The 18,719-nt window shown below is 46.7% G+C and overlaps 1 protein-coding gene across 1 annotated transcript in view; it reads right to left on the minus strand.

Moving 5' to 3' along the window:
• Window positions 1-18,719, minus strand: part of ZSCAN2 (zinc finger and SCAN domain containing 2) — a 45,342-nt gene that overhangs the window by 17,772 nt on the left and 8,851 nt on the right. The window contains 1 exon segment of the mRNA XM_030878558.3: window positions 8,587-9,981. Coding sequence (XP_030734418.2) covers window positions 8,587-9,981 — 1,395 coding nt within the window.

The following is an 18,719-nucleotide window of genomic DNA, read 5'->3' on the forward strand; positions in this document are numbered from 1 at the left end:
TTCAGACGAATCATTGACGACGGGTGGGACTTTCCTACACGCCGGATTTGGGGGTGCGGATCCGCAACTATAATCGTCGCACGTGGAGCGGGTAGTCTTTCCTCGCTTCTCCCACCCCCGTGATAATTTGGGGAGGTGGCGGCTTCTCGCCTTACTCCGCCCGGGGACCACTGAAAGAGAGACCCTTTCCAAAGCGTTTTCCCTTACAGCTGAAAGCGGGTGTTTATCCCTGTTAATCCGTATTTAATCCTATTATACAGGTGAATAAACCCAGGCAGCTTGGACCCCAGGTCTCTTTTAGAGTGGCGCTGAGACTCCAATTCAGATGTTTTGCCTCTTAAAGTACTTTTCTGGCATAGTTGCCCACTGTGGTAATGCTTCACCACTATCCTCCCCCTTGCCTAACACACACACACACACACACACACACACACACACACACACTTCCTTATTTCCTGTGTGCACGGTCCTGGGTGATTCAAGATAAATATCATTGACGCTTATTCATTTAACAATCAATTGTAGAGCATATACTTTGGGACAAGTGAAAAATTTCCTCCTCTTAGTGCAGCCCCTGCTCTGCACTCCTCTTAAGGAGTGCAGTCTGGCAGAGGATGCATTTTCTAAAATGAAATGGTGAACAACTCCAATGCAGTGTGGTAAGTGCTAAATGGAGGTGCTTTCAAATTAAATGACTGGAAGGAAATACTGGAGAGCAGCTGGGACAGCCCAGGAGGAAAGAAGGTGCACCCTCAGGGAAAGGGGGCAGGAAACTATACTTCACTTTTGCATATTTTATCTGGTTTGCTTCTGAAAACAAATTTTGCCTAGTTAGGTCTCACTCCCTATTTAACAGATAAAAGGTCTAAAATTCAACAGAAGGTGGGTGAAGCTACAATTCCCCCCCAGGAGGGGCAGCCTGCGGTGGGGCAAGGGAAGGACAGAACAACAAGAGGGGCTCTCCGTAGAGTCCTAAATCCAGTTACAAGTCTGGGCCATGGAGATTCCTTCTAGCCTCTTGATTTTAGTTCCAAGAGGGCTACTGTGGAAAACTCGGGCCAGCGCTTTCAGCATGCACACACAGCCCAGAAGTTCCAGAGAGCTGCCTCAGGGACCAGTGAGGTGGGGCAAAGACCCAGCCCGGGAGAGCGCTTTGGGTTCTCACCATCCAGTCACCACAGCATCTCTGCTTTTACATGTTTTCTATTATTTCAAGGTTTCACTTGAAAAAGTGGTTCCACTGTTACAAAAAGAAAATGGAAAATGACTAATCCAAGTATTCCATGTGCCATTCCCTTAACTCAGGGATCTCCTGAGCCAATGGAACTTTCACTGGAAGCAAAACCAAACCTGGAAAGGGTCGTCCCAAACCTAGCTCCTATCACCTTCACTGTCAAAACCACATCCAGTCCTCCAAACAAGAAGACTTGCATACGTGCCCTTGAGCTGCAAGCCACACTCCCCAAGGACTGGGACTAGAGGCCCCCGAAGAGTCTACACAGATGAGATGTTTTCCCAGCTAAAGCTTTCTGGTTCCTCAGAGGACAGTTGGTCTCAGAAACCTAGAAAGGTCCATTCTTTGGTGAAAGCAGGTTCCATTTGATCTGAGTTATCAATATTACCAGAGACAGTAGGATTTCAACGTTCACCGCCACACCGAGTGATTTCGAGCAGCCTTCTGGAATGGGATGGGCAAGTAGGGGCATCAGCTGAGCAGGTGAGGCAAAACGAGATCTCCAGAAGTGATTTGCCCTAGTCATGCTGCTAGTTAGGGGCACAGGTGTGTCTAGAACCAGGCCTGTCAGGTCTCTTTGGCTCCCAATACCCCATCCGCTGCACCACAGATCTCAGGACAGGAACAGGAGGGAGACAGGCAGGAGCTAGTGTCTCAGAAAGGCGGCATCTCATGGGACAGCTGAGAGAGGCAAGTGACAATAGTGCTGAAACTCTTCAGCAAGAGGGTGGTTTCTAGACCATTGATATGTTAGAAAAACATGGCACAGAGGGATTTACAAGCAGTGTGTAAGGAGACAAGGATTTTGAGATGAAAGAAATAAGCGTATGCTCTAAGAATTCAACTAATTACAGCCACGTGTACTGAGTGGAGACCACTGTCTCCTAAGCCCACTGGATCGTCCACTTAACTCCAACTTAACCAGTGACACTAACCTGTCTGTGGAAGGGGGCGTGTTCATCAGGGAAACCTGGAAGAAAGTGTTAACGAGGGCTTCCCTGGTGGCGCAGTGGTTAAGAATCCGCCTGCCAATGCAGGGGACACAGGTTCGAGCCCTGGCCTGGGACGATTCCACATGCCGCGGAGCAACTGAGCCGGTGCGCCACAGCTACTGAGCCTGTGCTCTAGAGCCCGCGAGCCACAACTACTGAAGCCCGCGTGCCTAGAGCCCGTGCTCCACAACAAGAGAAGCCACCACAATGAGAAGCCCGCGCACCGTAACGAAGAGCAACGCACACTCGCCGCAACTGGAGAAAGCCGCGCACAGCAACAAAGACCCAACACGGCCAAAAATAAAAATAAAATAAAAAAAAAAAAGTTAACGAGGCAATCTTGGGGACGGAGCCGACAGCGCTGGGGGGGCAGGGAAGAGAAGGGGATTTTGAAGTGCAGCATTCATCACCTGAGGGGGGTGCGTCACATGACCCCTTTCTTTCAATCCGTGCTCATCAACAGCCACTGTCTGATCACAAAGCCACCATTTCGATTTTCCGTCACTGGAGACCAGGAACAAGGGGTGCTCTGAAAGTGGCTTGGGATTGGAGATCCCCAAGTAAATGAATAATAATTGGGCTTCTGGAATATTGGTCTCTCGGAAATTTAGTTACCAGGAGCCTCCCACCCAGTGTCCGGTCATCTCTGGGTGCCTGCACCATGAAACTTGGGGACTGGAACTCGTGAGTGGTAAATCTGCCAAGATGCGCCACCCCGAGGCATCCTGGCAGGCCTCCTGCCCCGACACCGACAGTGCAAACAAACGGCGGACACACTGTGCCTGCCAAGGCCTGTGAGCTGTGAGGGGCCTGGGCAAAGTGTTTCCTCGGAGCCAGACCTTCCTCCTCCCAGCAGCCATTCTTCTACAGCTGCCGTGGGCCTTTGAATGGATGGAAAATTTACAGAGTTGGGACACTGGGAAGAGTGAGCAGGGGAGAGGGAGTGAGGGGCAGGTAGGCCCAGGAGCCACAGTCTCTGCTGATGCCAGAGGCAAGAGCTCAGTTGCACCAGTGGCTGGGTGGAGCACCAAAGGGAATTAACCACAGCCCCTACTCTCCACCGGCCTCTGCAACCTTCTGTCTCACGACCTGAGCATCATCCGTGCGATTCCACCTTCACCTCCTCTGTGGCCACGGGCTATTTTATCAAGTCAAGAGGGTGAGAGAAAGGAAAGACTCTAATATTCTGTCCAGAGATTTGAAATAGCTTAACAGGGCCAGGCAGCAGGGAGGTTAAAATGGCCCTGCATTTGAAAAACTCCAGGTCTGTCTGTGAAAGACTGTGGGACGGGCAAGCCCAGCACACCGGGCCCCTGCACAGCTCCCTGGTTATGAGACAGGACTCCCCTCAGGGATAAAGGGTTGGGGAGGGCGACCACCAGTCACGTGCAAGGAAGGACCAGTTACAGTTGTGGATCATCTTGATACTAGGGGAGTAGCCAATATGCTGTTTTTATTTTAGTGTTTTGTTATTCTCTCCATTGGTTCCTTAGGTGTTTCTCGTGGCTGTAATAATGCAGCGGGGTTAATTGACTTCAGGAGTAGCGTGTTAAGCCACAGGTGCAGGGCAAGGTACATACTGAACCATGAATTGTGTTACACTAAGCTACTATGGCTTATTGTAAACCAGAAATGCAACCCAAAAGGAAATAAAATTCCATGAAAAACAAGAGGAAGTCTCATGATGACCTGCCTCAAAATGTAAAATCTCTATTAAAAGTGACACAAGTGGCACAAGTGTGTCTAGAGCCAGGTCGGTTCAGCTCCCAACACTCCACCTGCCCCACTGCAAACTTCAGAACAGGGTCAGGAGGAGACAAATTACTGACCCAGAGGGGACCTGATGGGGGGACTTCGGGGTGCTGCTAAGTTGTTTCTTGACCAGGGTGCTGTTTACACAGGTGTATACAGTTTGTAAAAATTATATGAGCTGTACACTTATCTATGTGTTATATTTCGTTTTTTTTTCTGGCTGTGCCGGGCAGCTTGTGGGATCTTAGTTCCCTGACCAGGGATTGAACCCGTGCCCCACGCATTGGAAGTATGGAGTCTTATCCACTGAACCGCCAGGGAAGTCACTGTGTGTTATGTTTCAACAAAAAGTTAAAACAAGAATTGTCTCAGGATATAGTTATACGAATACCCTGGGATTAAAAGGGTGAGAGTAAGATAAAGTCTCCAAGCTTCACTGCTTGCCCAGAGAGAAGAGAACTAGATGGTGTACTACGGAGTTAGCTATAAGAAAGGGGATGCATGTTTTTCACTGACTTTTGATGATCTGTGACATTTTGAAAACAAAAGCTTTTTCGTTAGGATTCTGGTTGGTGGGTTGGTTTTTATAAATGTCTTTCGCTGTGTCTCCATTCACTGATACCAATAAATTGTAACTGAGGTGAAAGGTCACTGAAGTTAAAAATAACTTAATCATCTTACCAAAGGGAAGTGTAGGAAACCTAACCCATTTTCCAGGTCAGAATTTTGGGCTCCATCCGCCTCTTGCATTTACATACAACTGTATGGAGAGAACCCAACTGGCATATATTTATTGACTTCCTATCACATGCCAGGCCCTGCTCTGAGTGCTGGAGAGAGAGTTTGGAACCTCAGTAGGGGTGTGAGCATAAAAACTCGAAGAGGGACAGGGCAGAATCACGAAACAGGTCAATGCAATGAGAGTCACAGGCACCGAAATTGGAGAGCTCAGGGGTGTGGTGGGCGGGATCACGTCCGCCAGGCAAGTGCAGGGAAGACTTCACGAAGGGGGTGGTACCCAGGCTGAGTCTTCAAAGATGTGCAGGTGTGCCCTGGGCAGACAGGGCAGCCCAGCAATCCACAAGAGGGAGCAGAGGGAGCAGAGAGACGAGGCCCAGCAGGGCTCATTGAGGGGAGCTGCCAGGGGGCGAGGATGGTCAAGGGCATAGAGGTGTGGTGACGAGGGCAAGGCCAGGTATGAACGTAAGGTTCCACAGAGGCCCCCATCAGGAAGGCCATCAGGAAGGCCCCCATCAGGAAGACCTCATCTGCCCTCCTTAGGGGGATGGGGGAGCACCGGAGGGTTTAAGCTAGGTAGTGACAGGTTCAGTTCTTTGCTGTGGAAGGACGCTCACTCTGGCTACAACAGAGGATGGAGCAGCGGGAAGCAGGGCCAGAGGGAGCTTGGGGGGCACCAGGAAGGGGGCTTTTGCAGTGTCGGGCAGGGGTTTGAACTACGCCAGGGGGGTCGGGTCTGGGAAAAGTTGAGAAGGGCTTGGTTTCCAAACGGCTCTAAGGGATTCGAGGGAAGAAGAGTCTTGGACGACTCCTAGGTTTTTGGGTTGGGTGACACCGAGTGGATGGCAGTGCTACTCACAACGAGGAAACACACCTGTGGAACCAGCACCCTGATCAAGGGAGGCAGGTGGGGGACTTGAGTTCTGAACATGCAAGTTTGAGGCTCTAGGAACAAGGGCAGGAGGTGAGTAAGTTGCAGGAAGAAGCCAGTAGAGAGGGAGAGACTGGAAATCGAGAGAGGAAATAGCAGATGAGCAAGGTCCTGGGTCCTGGAGGGAGGTGGAGGCAAGTGACAGGTGGAGATAGATGACTATTAAACCAAAAGCACACATCTCGGCTGAGCCCGGAGGCAAGGAAGTGACAGGGTTTGATACACAGAAGTTTGCTGGTTGGGACACTGAGGGAGGCCACGTTTGGCAGGCTCAAGGTTCTCAGAGGTGAGCAGAGCCTGGGGGCTGGCGTGGGTCTGAGGGGCAATGGGTACAGGGCGGCCACTGCGGGGCCGGGGAGAGGGAAGTGACCAAAGTCACGTGAAAGACTTGCTGAGGTGGGCCTGGGGGCCACACTGAGGGTAAAGAAGATGCCTTTAAAAAAAAACCATTTACTGTAGGTTTTTAATGGTCCCAAGGCTGTTCCCATGAACTTAGAAACAAACTGGTAACAAAAACTCGGTCCCTAAATATATGTACCTTGAAGGGGAAATAGTCTTTGTTACAGAGACACAGGTGTAATTGAGTTGTGAACAGAGATGTAGCAGAGGCAGATCTGCCGAGGGGGCTGGGGCTTCTTGACTGTTTTTAGGGGAAGAAGGCCGTGTCCTTCCATCCAACACATCCGGCATGAAGACCCCTCCTTGCCTCTGCAGACCCCCTCTAGGTGCAAGCAGGACGGGAAGCAACGGGCTCTCAACCTTTCTAGAACCACCCTTTGTCATTTCCCCAACCTGGTTCCAGTCTAATTCTGCAATTTCAGCTAATCTGGCTTCCTTTCTTTCCAGGACATTTTGTGTTTATACCAGGTAGGGAGGAATAAAAAAAGAAACTTAGTTAGAAAGGTTTAAAAACCTTAATACCAATTCTTTTCTCAAGTTGAGCTTAAGGGAAAGAGAAAAAACACCATTTCTACAACCCAAATTCCAGAACTGAATGCCACCTAGGAAACCCGCCTGTCCACTCTCCCTTACAGGCAGGGCAGCTCTTGTATCTTCCTAGACAGATGGAAATCTTTCTCCTAGTAAAGCGGCATGACGACAGGTAACGGAACTTCTTGTTCACAACCTTTCTCCAGCACCTAGCATGGTGATGGTACACACGCCCTCAGTAAACGTTTGCCCTGTAAGTGAAGGAATGGAATCGGTGACGGGGATTTCACAGCCTACGTGGTTTGGTGTAACAACTGCTACTGCCCAGAGCTTCCTTGTGTCTAACTTAGTTGATTCTGGATGGAGATGGCCTCCCAAGGAGACCATTGGGAATCATCTGGCACCTTAGCCAAAGCTGCCTCTCCAAGTGTTGGCTGACAGACTGGATGCAGAGATAGCAAAGAGCAGTGGAGAGGTGGGTGCACTGGTCAAGCACACAGGACTAGGTTCACCCAAAGGTGTGCTCTTTGAAGCAAGTGATTTCTTTCCCCCTAAAGGTCTTGGACCACTTCCAGCCTGGGGCAGGAGGTGAGTTGGGTGGGGAAGTGAGATATGGGTTTGTCAAGTTCAGGTTTTTAACACATGTGAAAAGACAGACTCAGGAAAAGAGTGGGACTGTACTTTATTAGGCAATTTGGAGCATCCACCCTGTAAGAACCAAGGTGCGTTCTGAAGGCAGGCCCTACGCGTAGGAGAGAAAAGCCTATTTACCCTCCTCTTCCCTCCTAACAAAGCCCTTCACCTGCTATCATCCTGTCTTTACTGTTTCATAGCTCAAGGACCCAAGAACGAAGCCCTGGTAGCATCCCAAGATCAAGGGCGACATCTGTAGGACAACTCTTGATTCAAGCCCAAATCTCTCCAGGGTACAGGTGATGTGTCCTCAAAATCAACACTTCCTTAAAAATAACGTTCTTTGTATACAAAAGCTACCAGACAGAATTCTAGATCTGCATATATAAGATAAAAACGACAAGTGCACAGAGTGATGATTACAGGGCCATGTATCTGGGGGGTAAAGACACAAGGCAACCCTGCAGAGTGCAGGACTGTTTCACCCTGAAGAAGACAGAAATACCATCCACCAGGGGGAGGCAGCTGGCGGCTCTGACTTCACCTCACGCTCAAAAACTAAAACCCTGCAAGAATAAATGTGTCCCCACCGACCCACAGCCGACTTACCCCAGGACAGTAAGCAGAGACAAGAGCAAACACATACATCTCCATTTATGCCTTCCCTGGCAGGCCCCGGGCAACTCCTATCAATGGGAAGGTACTGGGACACTGGTTCTGGGCCAGACTCCCTCGTGTTCCGGTGTTCCTGACACTTTCTAGAACGAGAAAAGGGCTTTAGCTTCATGCGGATGACTCAGAATGGGAGAAGCCCCTCCACCTTGACCCGAAATCAAACCCCAGGACACAAAGGCAGGAAGGGCCAGTTCTGCCATGGCAGGGGCCCTGGGATGCTAGCAGCTCGGGTGAAGGCACCTTAGCCCAACAACTGGCAGCAGAACGACCAGACAACACCAACAGGTTTCTGGTATTTCTCTAAAATGTGGGCCATACTGTCTTCTGTTCCACACAGAGAAATATCCCCCCTGTTCTACCAAAGAGGAAACTGGGGCACAGAGGATGGAGAGAGAAGGAGCCAATCAAGTCAAGAAACGTGACAGAAAAAGCCCTAGCTTTCCGACCTTCCATTCCTACGCTCTGTTCTCGGGGTTTGACTCTGACCACTAAGACGATGGGATCCTAGAAATGAGGGTGAGTAGGGGTAAGATTCTGGCAAAGATCCCCAACAAGCCTTTAGGAAGAATGGCTCTTCTACAGACACATCCCTGTCTGGGGGCAGAGTGGCAAGTGCCCTCCTGGGCCAGTCCCTCACCTTCCCTCTCTGCCCCTTCAGTAAAGTTTCTCCTTCATGTGAGTTCTCTGATGTGTGATAAAATTGGAGCTGTTGCTGAAGCCTTTGCCGCACTCGGGGCATTTGTAGGGCTTCTCCCCGGTGTGTATTCGCTGGTGTATGATGAGGACTGAATTCCAGCTAAAGCCTTTCCCGCACTCGGGACACCTGTATGGCTTGTCTCCCAGATGGGCTCTCTGATGCATGACCAGGATGGAGCCCCGGCTGAAGCTCTTGCCGCACATGAGGCATTTGTAGGGCTTCTCACCCGTGTGGGTCCTCTGGTGCACCACCAGCTGGGAGCGCTGGCTGAAGCCTTTCCCACACTCATTGCATTTGTAGGGCTTCTCACCCGTGTGGATTCTCTGGTGCTTGATGAGGTTGGAGCTCCAGCTGAAGCTCTCCCCACATGTCAGGCACTCATAGGGCTTCTCGCCCGTGTGCATCCCCTGGTGTGCAATCAGGCTGGAGCTCTGGCTGAAGGTCTTCCCGCACTCCCCGCACTTGTAGGGCTTCTCCACCAGGTGGGTCCTCCGGTGCGTGGCCAGGTTGGAGCTGCGGCTGAAGCTCTTCCCGCACTCGCTGCACTGATAAGGTTTTTCTCCCGTGTGAGTTCTCCGGTGGGTGATGAGGGCCGAGCTCTGGCTGAACCTCTGCCCGCAGTCGGGGCACTTGTACGGCTTCTCTCCTGTGTGGATCCTCTGGTGCCTGATGAGGTTGGAGTTGTAACTAAAGCTTTCACCGCATTCTTTACATTCGTAGGGCTTCTCTCCCGTGTGGATCCCCTGATGTGTGTTCAGGCTGGACCGGTTTCCAAAGCTCTTGCCACACTCGGGGCACGAGTACGGTTTCTCCCCCGTGTGAGTCCGCTGATGGGCGATGAGGTTGGGGCTCCTGCTGAAACTCTTGCCGCACTCAGCACACTGGAAGGGTTTCTCTCCCGTGTGGATCCTCTGGTGGGTGATGAGGTTTGCACTCCGGCTGAAGCTTTTCCCACAGTCCCTGCACTTATAAGGTTTCTCCCCGGTGTGAGTAGTTTGGTGTCTACTGAAGTTGGAACCATCACTAAAGCTTTTTCCGCACTCATCGCATTTGTAGTATTTCTCTCCTGTGTGGGTCCGCTCGTGCGTGATGAGGTGGGATTTCCGGCTGAAGGTTTTCCCACACTGGGGACACTCATAGGGCTTCTCACCCAGGTAGGTGCCCTGAAGGCCTATGAGCTGTCCAACTTCCCTGCTCTGGGGTGGCACCTCCCCATGGTCCTCCCCTGGGGTGTTTCCCCGGGGCCCCCGGGAGCTGCAGTCTCTCTCCAAGTCACTTTCCCAGTCAGATTGTGGAATGCCTTCCCCTTCAGGCATTTCGGAGAACATTTCATGTGATTCAACATCCTCAAATATGTCTTGGTTAGAGTTCTCCCCATTTTCACTCTGGATCTCAAAATCTGAAACAATGAAGAAAATTGTACAATTTGTACTCAATTTCCTGTAATGATGAGAAAAGAAAACCAAAGGGGAAATTTAAAATGAATTAAACTTCGAGTGAAAATAAAAAGGCTAGAGAACCCTCAAAACTTAAAAAAAAAAGACAGGTTTATTTCCTTCTAACTGGTTATCCAGTTGCCAGGTCTCATATCTTTAGGGTGATCACCCAGAATTTCTAAGTCTTAAAGATGTGGGTTTCAGGTCTCTACCTGTTTCTCCACTGGGAAATGAGATCAGGTGGGAATTTTCAAATTCCTGATCAAAGGAAAGCAACAGGGTACACAGTCCCCAATACTCACCATGGTGCTCGATGCTTAGTAGGTGCTCTATTGAATTTGATGAATGAATGAGTTTCTTATTGATACCACAGATATTCCCCTAAAGCTCAGTCTCCTTTCAAATGGAGCTTATATAATAATTCTGTGCATTAAAATGTCTGATGCTTATAATCTTATTAGTTGGCATTTAAGTAAGATACAGACAAGATGACAGGGCACCAGCAACAAGGACTCTATGTGTCTATACACATGACTGGAAACAAGTAAGTGGGCAGTTAAAAGAGCCCTCAAATTTGGGGACTTCCCTGGCGGTCCAGTGGTTAGGACTCCGCACTTCCACTATAGGGGCATGGGTTTGATCCCTGGTCAGGGAACTAAGATCCCACATGCTACGCAGCCAAAAAAAAAAAAAAAAAAAAGAGCCCTCAAATTTACCTGCAGTGAGAGTCTACAGATAGATCTCCTATCGGTAACACAAAATATCTACCTTCCAGAAACTTGCCAAACTACTGCCCAATACTTATCAAACGTTTGGGTGAAACAAATCATGAGGGAGGACTGCTGGAAGAACAAGTCTCTTCCTCAAATGAGAGACTCTAAAGTCTATCCCAGGATTAAGCCAGCAGAGCTGTGGGCCTGGATCACACTGCTCTGACACTGGCAGAACTGTGTTCACTGAACTGTGTGTTGGTTTAATGACTCTGGCTGACACTGATGAACACTCTAAGAAGGGTCATTAGAAATTAATCACAGACTTCCCTGGTGGTCCAGTGCTTAAGAGTCCGTGCTGCCACTGCAGGGGGCACAGGTTCGATCCCTGGTCGGGGAACTAAGATACCGCATGCCGCACAGCACAGCCAAAAAGTAAAAAATTAAAAAGAAATGAACTTCTATCAACTAACATTACATTGTTAATCAATATTAAAAAAAAAAAAAGAAAGAAATTAATGGCTGTGTCAGCTACAAACTGGCACTTGCCATCTACCTCTACAAGGACTAAATCACATGCTGCTGCAGCTGCTGACTTTCAACTCCCCCTGAAAGGAGTTCAGGGTGGAGAGCAGAAATGAGGCCCTCCATGCCCTGGGAAAAACTGGCAGAACAGGTCTTCAGATAGTTAATATTTTCAGGAGACCATTTTATGAGCCCAATTCTTGCATCTCCTCGTATCTAGAAAAGCACTCAATTCCTTCATGGTGACGTCTGCCCCTCGGGATTAGCAGTAACCTTCAAGAGACTAGCAGAAACCTTCTGCAAAAAAATATGTGCTTGATTGTGTATACTCCGCCTTCACCAAAATCACATATATACTGACCTCCCCCATTACGTCTTTGGAGCAGTTTCTCAGAGCTACCTGAGATGCTGTCTCTCGAGTTATAGTTCTCATTTTCTCCCAAATAAAACTTAACCCTCAACTCTCACACTGTGCATTTTTTTAAGTCAGCAGCTGTCAGGAACATTAATGCTGCCAGGAAGTTGTTGACGACATTGTTTATACCACACAATATCCTCTTGATCGGCCAGAGGAGGAAATTTCTCTCTGATGGAAGTATCAAAAGGAGCTTCTCTTCTGAGTGATCTGTGTCTGCCTCACGCCCCTGACTGTGGCTCCCTCTCTGCCTTGCCTGCTTGGAAGCTTGGAGCCAAAAGCCCAGAGCAGGAATACTGGATGTTTTTACAGCATGCAACTTGTGTTCTTTCATTTTTTCCTTCCCAATATTTTCTTCTTTACTATAATTTCTTTGTGCTCTATTTCTGTAAGGTATCTTCAACCCTTTTTTAAAATTCTATAGAGTATACAGAAGTCAGTCAATGCTTTTACTGATAAAGGTGATAGCCTGATTATTACTAAGACCTAACATCACACATCAGACCTCATAAGAAAGTAGTTCCATTCATAGCAAGGAAGACAATTAGCAAAATAATTACACAAAGGCCTAGTGACATTTCCATTGTTAATGCTGATAAACTGTTTAAGGTTAGATGCTCAATTCAGTGATTATTAGTCTCTATAAGTTAATGTAAATTTCCGTATATGAACATGATACAATGTGGCCTACATCTCTCAGGTTGAACCTAGGTTCCACTCATGTCTTTAGTCAAAATAAGATCTACTTAAACTTGCAATTAAGCATATAATTACATTTCATGCTCACACTGACACAGATGCTGCTGGTAATCTGTGGACTCCTATAATTGCCCTCGGGCCCCCCTCCCCCAGATCTCCAGGGGATGGATACAGGAATGAGGGGCACCATGCAAGCTCCTGCCTGGCTAGGGCCAGAAATTCTGTGCTTCCTCAACATCCTGCAAGACTGCTCTTTTGCAAGTTTCTGTCACAGAGCTCTGCTATTATCTCTTCTATAAGAACCTCCAGGCTGAGGTTTCTTCATTTTCTTCAAGCTAACATGACCCAAAACCCTTTTGTGATGACCTTTGTAGTTTCTCTTCCGAATAGGGACAGTAGTTAATAGAGTTTTTCATTGCCCTAAAATCAGAACTGGTATGTTCCAGGCTGAGCTCAGAAGCAACAGGAAAAACAAAAACTCAGACTTCATTTTCAGTGAGATCAGGAGGGAGATCAATTTGCAGACAACAAAATACATGTAAGGGCTTCCAAAAACAGCAGAGACCGGGCGGAAGCCAAGGAGGGAAAACGTGAAGAGAACAAGCATGGAAAGCAGGAGGGGGGCGCTCTTGGGGGAAGTGTCTCAAAAAGCTCAGGCAGAAAATCACTTCCTGAGGGTCAGGGACTCACCCTCAAGTACATCGGTACATTTGGGAACTGGGGTGAGCAGGGCTGGCTTCTTTGGTTTGGAGAAGCAAGGGAGGTGAGGCTACAATTATACAGAATCACACAGATGAGCTGTGTGTGCAGGAAGCTTTCTGTTTCTGTAAAGCAGCGGAGAGAGCCTTGACTCTCCCAAGTGAATCACAGGAATTATTGTTATTGAGAAAAATGACCATTTTTCATCCCTAAAAAATGTTAAGTGAAGCAACCGCCTCTGTGAAGGAAGACCACAAAGTAGAAGTTGAGAAGAGACAACAGGAAGAGAGGAAATGTGATCTGGGAAGAAGGGAAAAAAATCCAGAGAAATGAAGACAAAATGGGGAGGAACTCAACGGAAAATAGGCACCTTGGAAAGCACAGGAAGGGAAAGGGAGAATTGAAGTGAGATGGAAACAAAGAAAGAAGAAAGATTAAAGACCAAGGGGGAAAGCGGGGCAGGGTGGTGGTGGTGGGATGAATTGGGTGATTGGGATTGACATGTATACACTGATATGTATAAAATAGATAACTAATAAGAACCTGCTGTATAAAAAAAAAATAAAGTTCAAAAAAAAAGATTAAAGAGAATGACAGAAACCAAAGTGAGATAAAAGGAGAATCAATAAATATATAACTAGAGTTCTCAAAAAAGGAAACTAAGCCAAAGGAATAGAACAAATCCTTCAAGTATAATCTATAAAGATAGAAGAACCCTTGATGGGACTTCCCTGGCAGTCCAGTGGTTAAGACTCTGCACTTCCAATGCAGGGGGCACAGGTTCGATCTCTGGTCGGGGAACTAAGATCCCATGTACCCCGTGGTCAAAAAATTAAATACATTAAAAAAAAAAGACAGAAAAACCCTTGAAAGGTACACTGTGTGCCAAGGAAAACTAACCCAGGGTGGTTACTAATGAGACAGGGGACAAGAAGGTAAAAAGATCGAATCACTTATATGGGGGAGGAAAATCAACCAGTCTCAAATTTCTCTCCGGTAACATTCAATCCCTGCAGATCATACAGCAAGAGCTACAAGACATGCAAGCAAAGAAAACGGATGTGAAGGATTTTACGTTCAACAAAACTGTCCTTCAAGCATGAAGTTTACAGGCCAACAGCTTTGAATATACACAAGTTCGCAGAATACTGTTCCTATGACCCTTCTTGAGGAAACTATTGGGAGATGAATTTCGGTCAACCACGAGACAAAGGCAATGCTAGAGCAAAAGGACTGGGGCTGAACAGATACATTTAACTTTAGAACAATGTCTAAAACTACTGTGGCAATTAGAGTGAAAAAAGAGAATGTAAATGTTACACAGACATGTAGGAATGACATGCTAACCAAAATTGGGGTTGTGGGGAAGAAACTGGGATATAGGATATATTCATTAACTGCCTCATCTGTATACCTGGGAGTCCAAAGGTTATCATTTAAAACTGGCAAATCATGTAACTGAAGTATAAGAGTCTTTAACAGTACAAAAATAAACATTATTGTAGATAAGATTACTGACTGAAATGAGGGGAGTAAGGCGGGGAGCAACTATCTCTGTCAAATGTTAAAACATAAAATCTCAATACAGTAAGTCCCCTACATACGAACCCTCAAGTTACGAACTTTCAAAGACATGAACGTGCCCCTGGATGCCAGCTGTTGTACTCTACTACTGTACTTTTCAAGGTACTGTACTTTCAAATTAAAAATGTTTTATTTTTTGTGTTTGTTTGTTATGTATTATTTGTGTGAAAAGTATTATAAACCTGTTACAGTACAATACCACATAGCCGATTGTGTTAGTTGGGTACCTAGGCTAACTCTGTTGGACTTAATGAACAAACTGGACTTACGCACATGCTCTCGGAACAGAACTTGTTTGTATGTAGGGGACTTACTGTAATTAAAACGTTAATAGACAATCAGACCAATGAAACAAAACCAAACCTCCAGAAATAGACTCAGTAGACATGTGAGTTCAGAATTTAATACATGTGAATTCAGGTGGCTCGTGAATAGACAGACCAGTGGAACAGAAAAAAATCATCTCTATGACTATGGGAATTTCACATATGTTGAATATAAGGGTAGCCTCTCCAATCCATGGAGAAAAGACACCACATCCAAAAGACACCAGCATTCATGATGCTGGGAACAAGCAGTTAAGTCAAATGGAAAAATTTCAGTTGGACCCATACTAGGACAAATCTCAAATAGATCAAAGATTTAAAGGGAAAAAAATTAGTACTGAACTATTAGACAAGAATATGAGAGAATTCCTTTATAATCTGGGAGCCTTTAGACATGATGCTTAATTTGTGTGATTATCTTCCTCTGCCACCTCACTGCAGAGGCCCATCTGAGCGGAATCCTGACCCAATAACCCCCTCACTGTCTGCTGCTTAAGGACCAGTCCTATCCTCCTTTACGTAGACAAAGATTCAAGACTGTTATACTCCAGGGAAGGCCAAAGGAAGGTTGAGAGTTCTTTTAAGGTTGGTCTCTGATAACACAGAGGCACGGGAGCCTTTCTAAAGGACAGAAAAGAGCACCCTTCGGGCGATCTGACTTAACAAGGGCCTCCAAATGGGAAAAAAAAAAATCACTGAGCTGGGAAGGATGAGGGATCCTGGTTCCTCCCAAGCTCCTCCTCAAGAAAAGGTGACACTGGTGAAATCAAGAGTATAGAGTACATTCAACTGCGGGCAATTCTCTTTTTTTGTGGGTGGTCAATTAAGAAAGTGAAAACTCAGAAGCTGATGTGGTCAGATAAAAGGGGAATATCATCAACATATTAATGGGTAGAGATGGGATGAGATGGTAGGAGCTGGGAATTTTCTTTAAAAAGGAACTTCACCAGTAGAAAGAGTGTTTGCTATTTCAAAATGAGCATATTTTGTGGATGAGACTGGATACAGGGAGGCAGGCTTCTGAGGAAGCAGGCTTGTGAGCAAGCGGTTGGACAGCCAGATCTCCAGTAGAGAAAACTCAGAGATGAGTCAGGCATTAAGGAAACAGGAAAGAAGGGGTCTCATTTTCTAAATGTTTTGATCTCCCCCGAAACTACTAGAGCAAATTCATAGAGACAGAAATCAGAATGGTGGTTGCCAGGGGTTGTGGGGAGAGAAGGGGAGTTAGTGTTTTTTTTTTTTTTAATAGATTTTATTTAGTTATTTAGTTATTTTTGGCTGCGTTGGGTCTTCGTTGCTGCGCGTGGGCTTTCTCTAGTTGCAGTGAGCAGGGGCTCTTTGTTGCGGTACGTGGGCTTCTCATTGCGGTGGCTTCTTCTGTCGCGGAGCACGGGCTCTAGGCACGCGGGCCTCAGCAGTTGTGGCATACGGGCTTAGCTGCTCTGCGGCATGTGGGATCTTCCTGGACCAGGAATCGAACCCGTGTCCCCTGCATTGGCAGGCAGATTCTTAACCACTGTGCCACCAGGGAAGCCCGGAGTTACTGTTAATGGGTATAGAGTCTCAGTTTGGGAAGAGGAAAAATTTCTGGAGATGGATGATGGTGACGGCTGCACAACAATGTGAATGTACTTAATGCCACTGAACTATACACCTAGAAATGGTTAAAATGGTAATCTTATGTTATATATTTACCACCATAACAAGAAAAAAGAATTTATGGCTCTTATATATCATTTTATGTACTCTTACCAAATTTAAAATAGTTGATACCTTACTAGAAAAATTCTGGAATTAATTTTAAAAGATGAAGTTAATGCTCAAAAAGGCAGAGAATTCTTAGAAACACTATTCAATTTCTGATGGCCTAACAGGCAAAAGAAGAGTATCTTGCTTTAATGGGTATTTCCCTGGTAATTTGTAAGGTTGAACATCTTTTCATATGGATATAATTTGTTTTTATTCATTTCTAAATTGCCAGACCATATCTTTTACCTTCTATTCTACTGGGTTGACAATTTCTTATGAATTGTAGATGCTCTTACAGAGCAAGATTTTGACTCTTATCTGCTACACTGCAGACTTTGTTACAGATATTTCCTCCCAGTCTGTGCATTTTCGTTGAACTTTGTTCATAGTATCTTATTTATTTATTTTTGGCTGTGTTGGGTCTTCGTTGCTGCACACTTGCTTTCTCTAGTTGCGGCGAGCAGGGGCTACTCTTCGTTGCGGTGTTCAAGCTTCTCATTGTGGTGGCTTCTCTTGTGGAGCACGGGCTCTAGGCATGCGGGCTTCAGTAGTTGTAGCATGCGGTCTCAGTAGTTGTGGCTCACGGGCTCTAGAGCGCAGGCTCAGTAGTTGTGGCGCACGGGCTTAGTTGCTCCGCAGCATGTGGGATCTTCCCGGACCAGGGCTCGAACCCGTGTCCCCTGCATTGGCAGGTGGATTCTTAACCACTCCGCCACCAGGGAAGTGTCCACAGTATCTTTTTAATATAAAAGACTTTTTCTGTTTCCATGAGTTCAATTTAGCTTTGACGATTTCTGTCTTGTTTAAGAAGTCCCACCCCACTGCAAGATTATAAAAATCCTCTCCTATAGCTGATTCCAGATCTTTTACAGTATAGATCTATAACTCATCTGGAATTGATTTCTGTGTAACTTGTGAAGTAGAGATCCAGTTTTAGTTTTTTCAAAGGGTCAGAACACTGTCCAAACACCATCCACTGAACGGTCCATCCACTGAATGATTCCTGAATTGCCATAGGGCCCTTATTGGTTACTAGACAATTGCAGCTCGGTCTAAATCAATGGATCTTGTATTTTCCTGCCCTTGACATGGGCTCTAGACTCACATGCACAGCACATTCCCATGGAATGCACAGGGCCACGTGTGTCCTCCTGCCTGGTCAGAGGCCTCTGCTTTCTCTCCCATGCTACAAAGCGTACCAGAATAAGTGTAAGAAAAATTGCTGTCAATATGGGGATAAGCCTGAATTTGCTGTAATTTATCTATAACAGTGACATAACTGGTCACAAACTTTGGTGCTTTAATGTGTGTTAAGCTCAGAATTCTTGTAAGGTCCTTCCCCCCTGATTGTGACATACCGCTGTGTCTCAACACCATGGTCAGAGCCACTGGTCTAAAATGCAGAAGTGGGTCTGTAATTCTGATACAGCTGATGCCCAAGTAGGGCTCTCCCTATCGGGGCGCTGCCCTGGCAAGACTGGCGGGAACCTGATAGCGCCTGAGTGACTGAGACCGTTGTTCCCCCTGAACTCTGACTGCCTGAAAGACAAAGCGCTGGTCGAAACAGCAAGGAGATGTTATTGGTTTAAATGAATGATTGCCAAACAGTTACGGTTATAATGTTACATCTCTCTGAGAGTTCTGTATGGTATACACTTCAAATATTTAAGTGAACTGAAAGCGTTTTTGTCTTGAAACTGAGAGTTGTGGCTTTAAAAAGACATATACCTTTACAACCCTGCACCGCTCTTCACTCCCCTTATTAACAAACATGAAAGTATTTGTTCATTTGCTGTCACCAAGGGAGCATTTTTGCTGGGCCAGCAAGCTCAAAATAGGTAAGCTGCTGCCTGTGCCCACCAAAAGCCAGGTGTGATGCTGAGGATGGCTGGAGAGGTCAGCTGTGACTCTCAGCTCACCTGTTGGACAAGAGTAGGTTTGAAGTTGATAATCTCCATTCCTGACTAGTCTAGAGGAGTGCTTCTCGAACTTCA

Source organism: Globicephala melas, chromosome 2 (genome assembly GCF_963455315.2).
Source record: "Globicephala melas chromosome 2, mGloMel1.2, whole genome shotgun sequence".
Taxonomy (NCBI): domain Eukaryota; kingdom Metazoa; phylum Chordata; class Mammalia; order Artiodactyla; family Delphinidae; genus Globicephala; species Globicephala melas.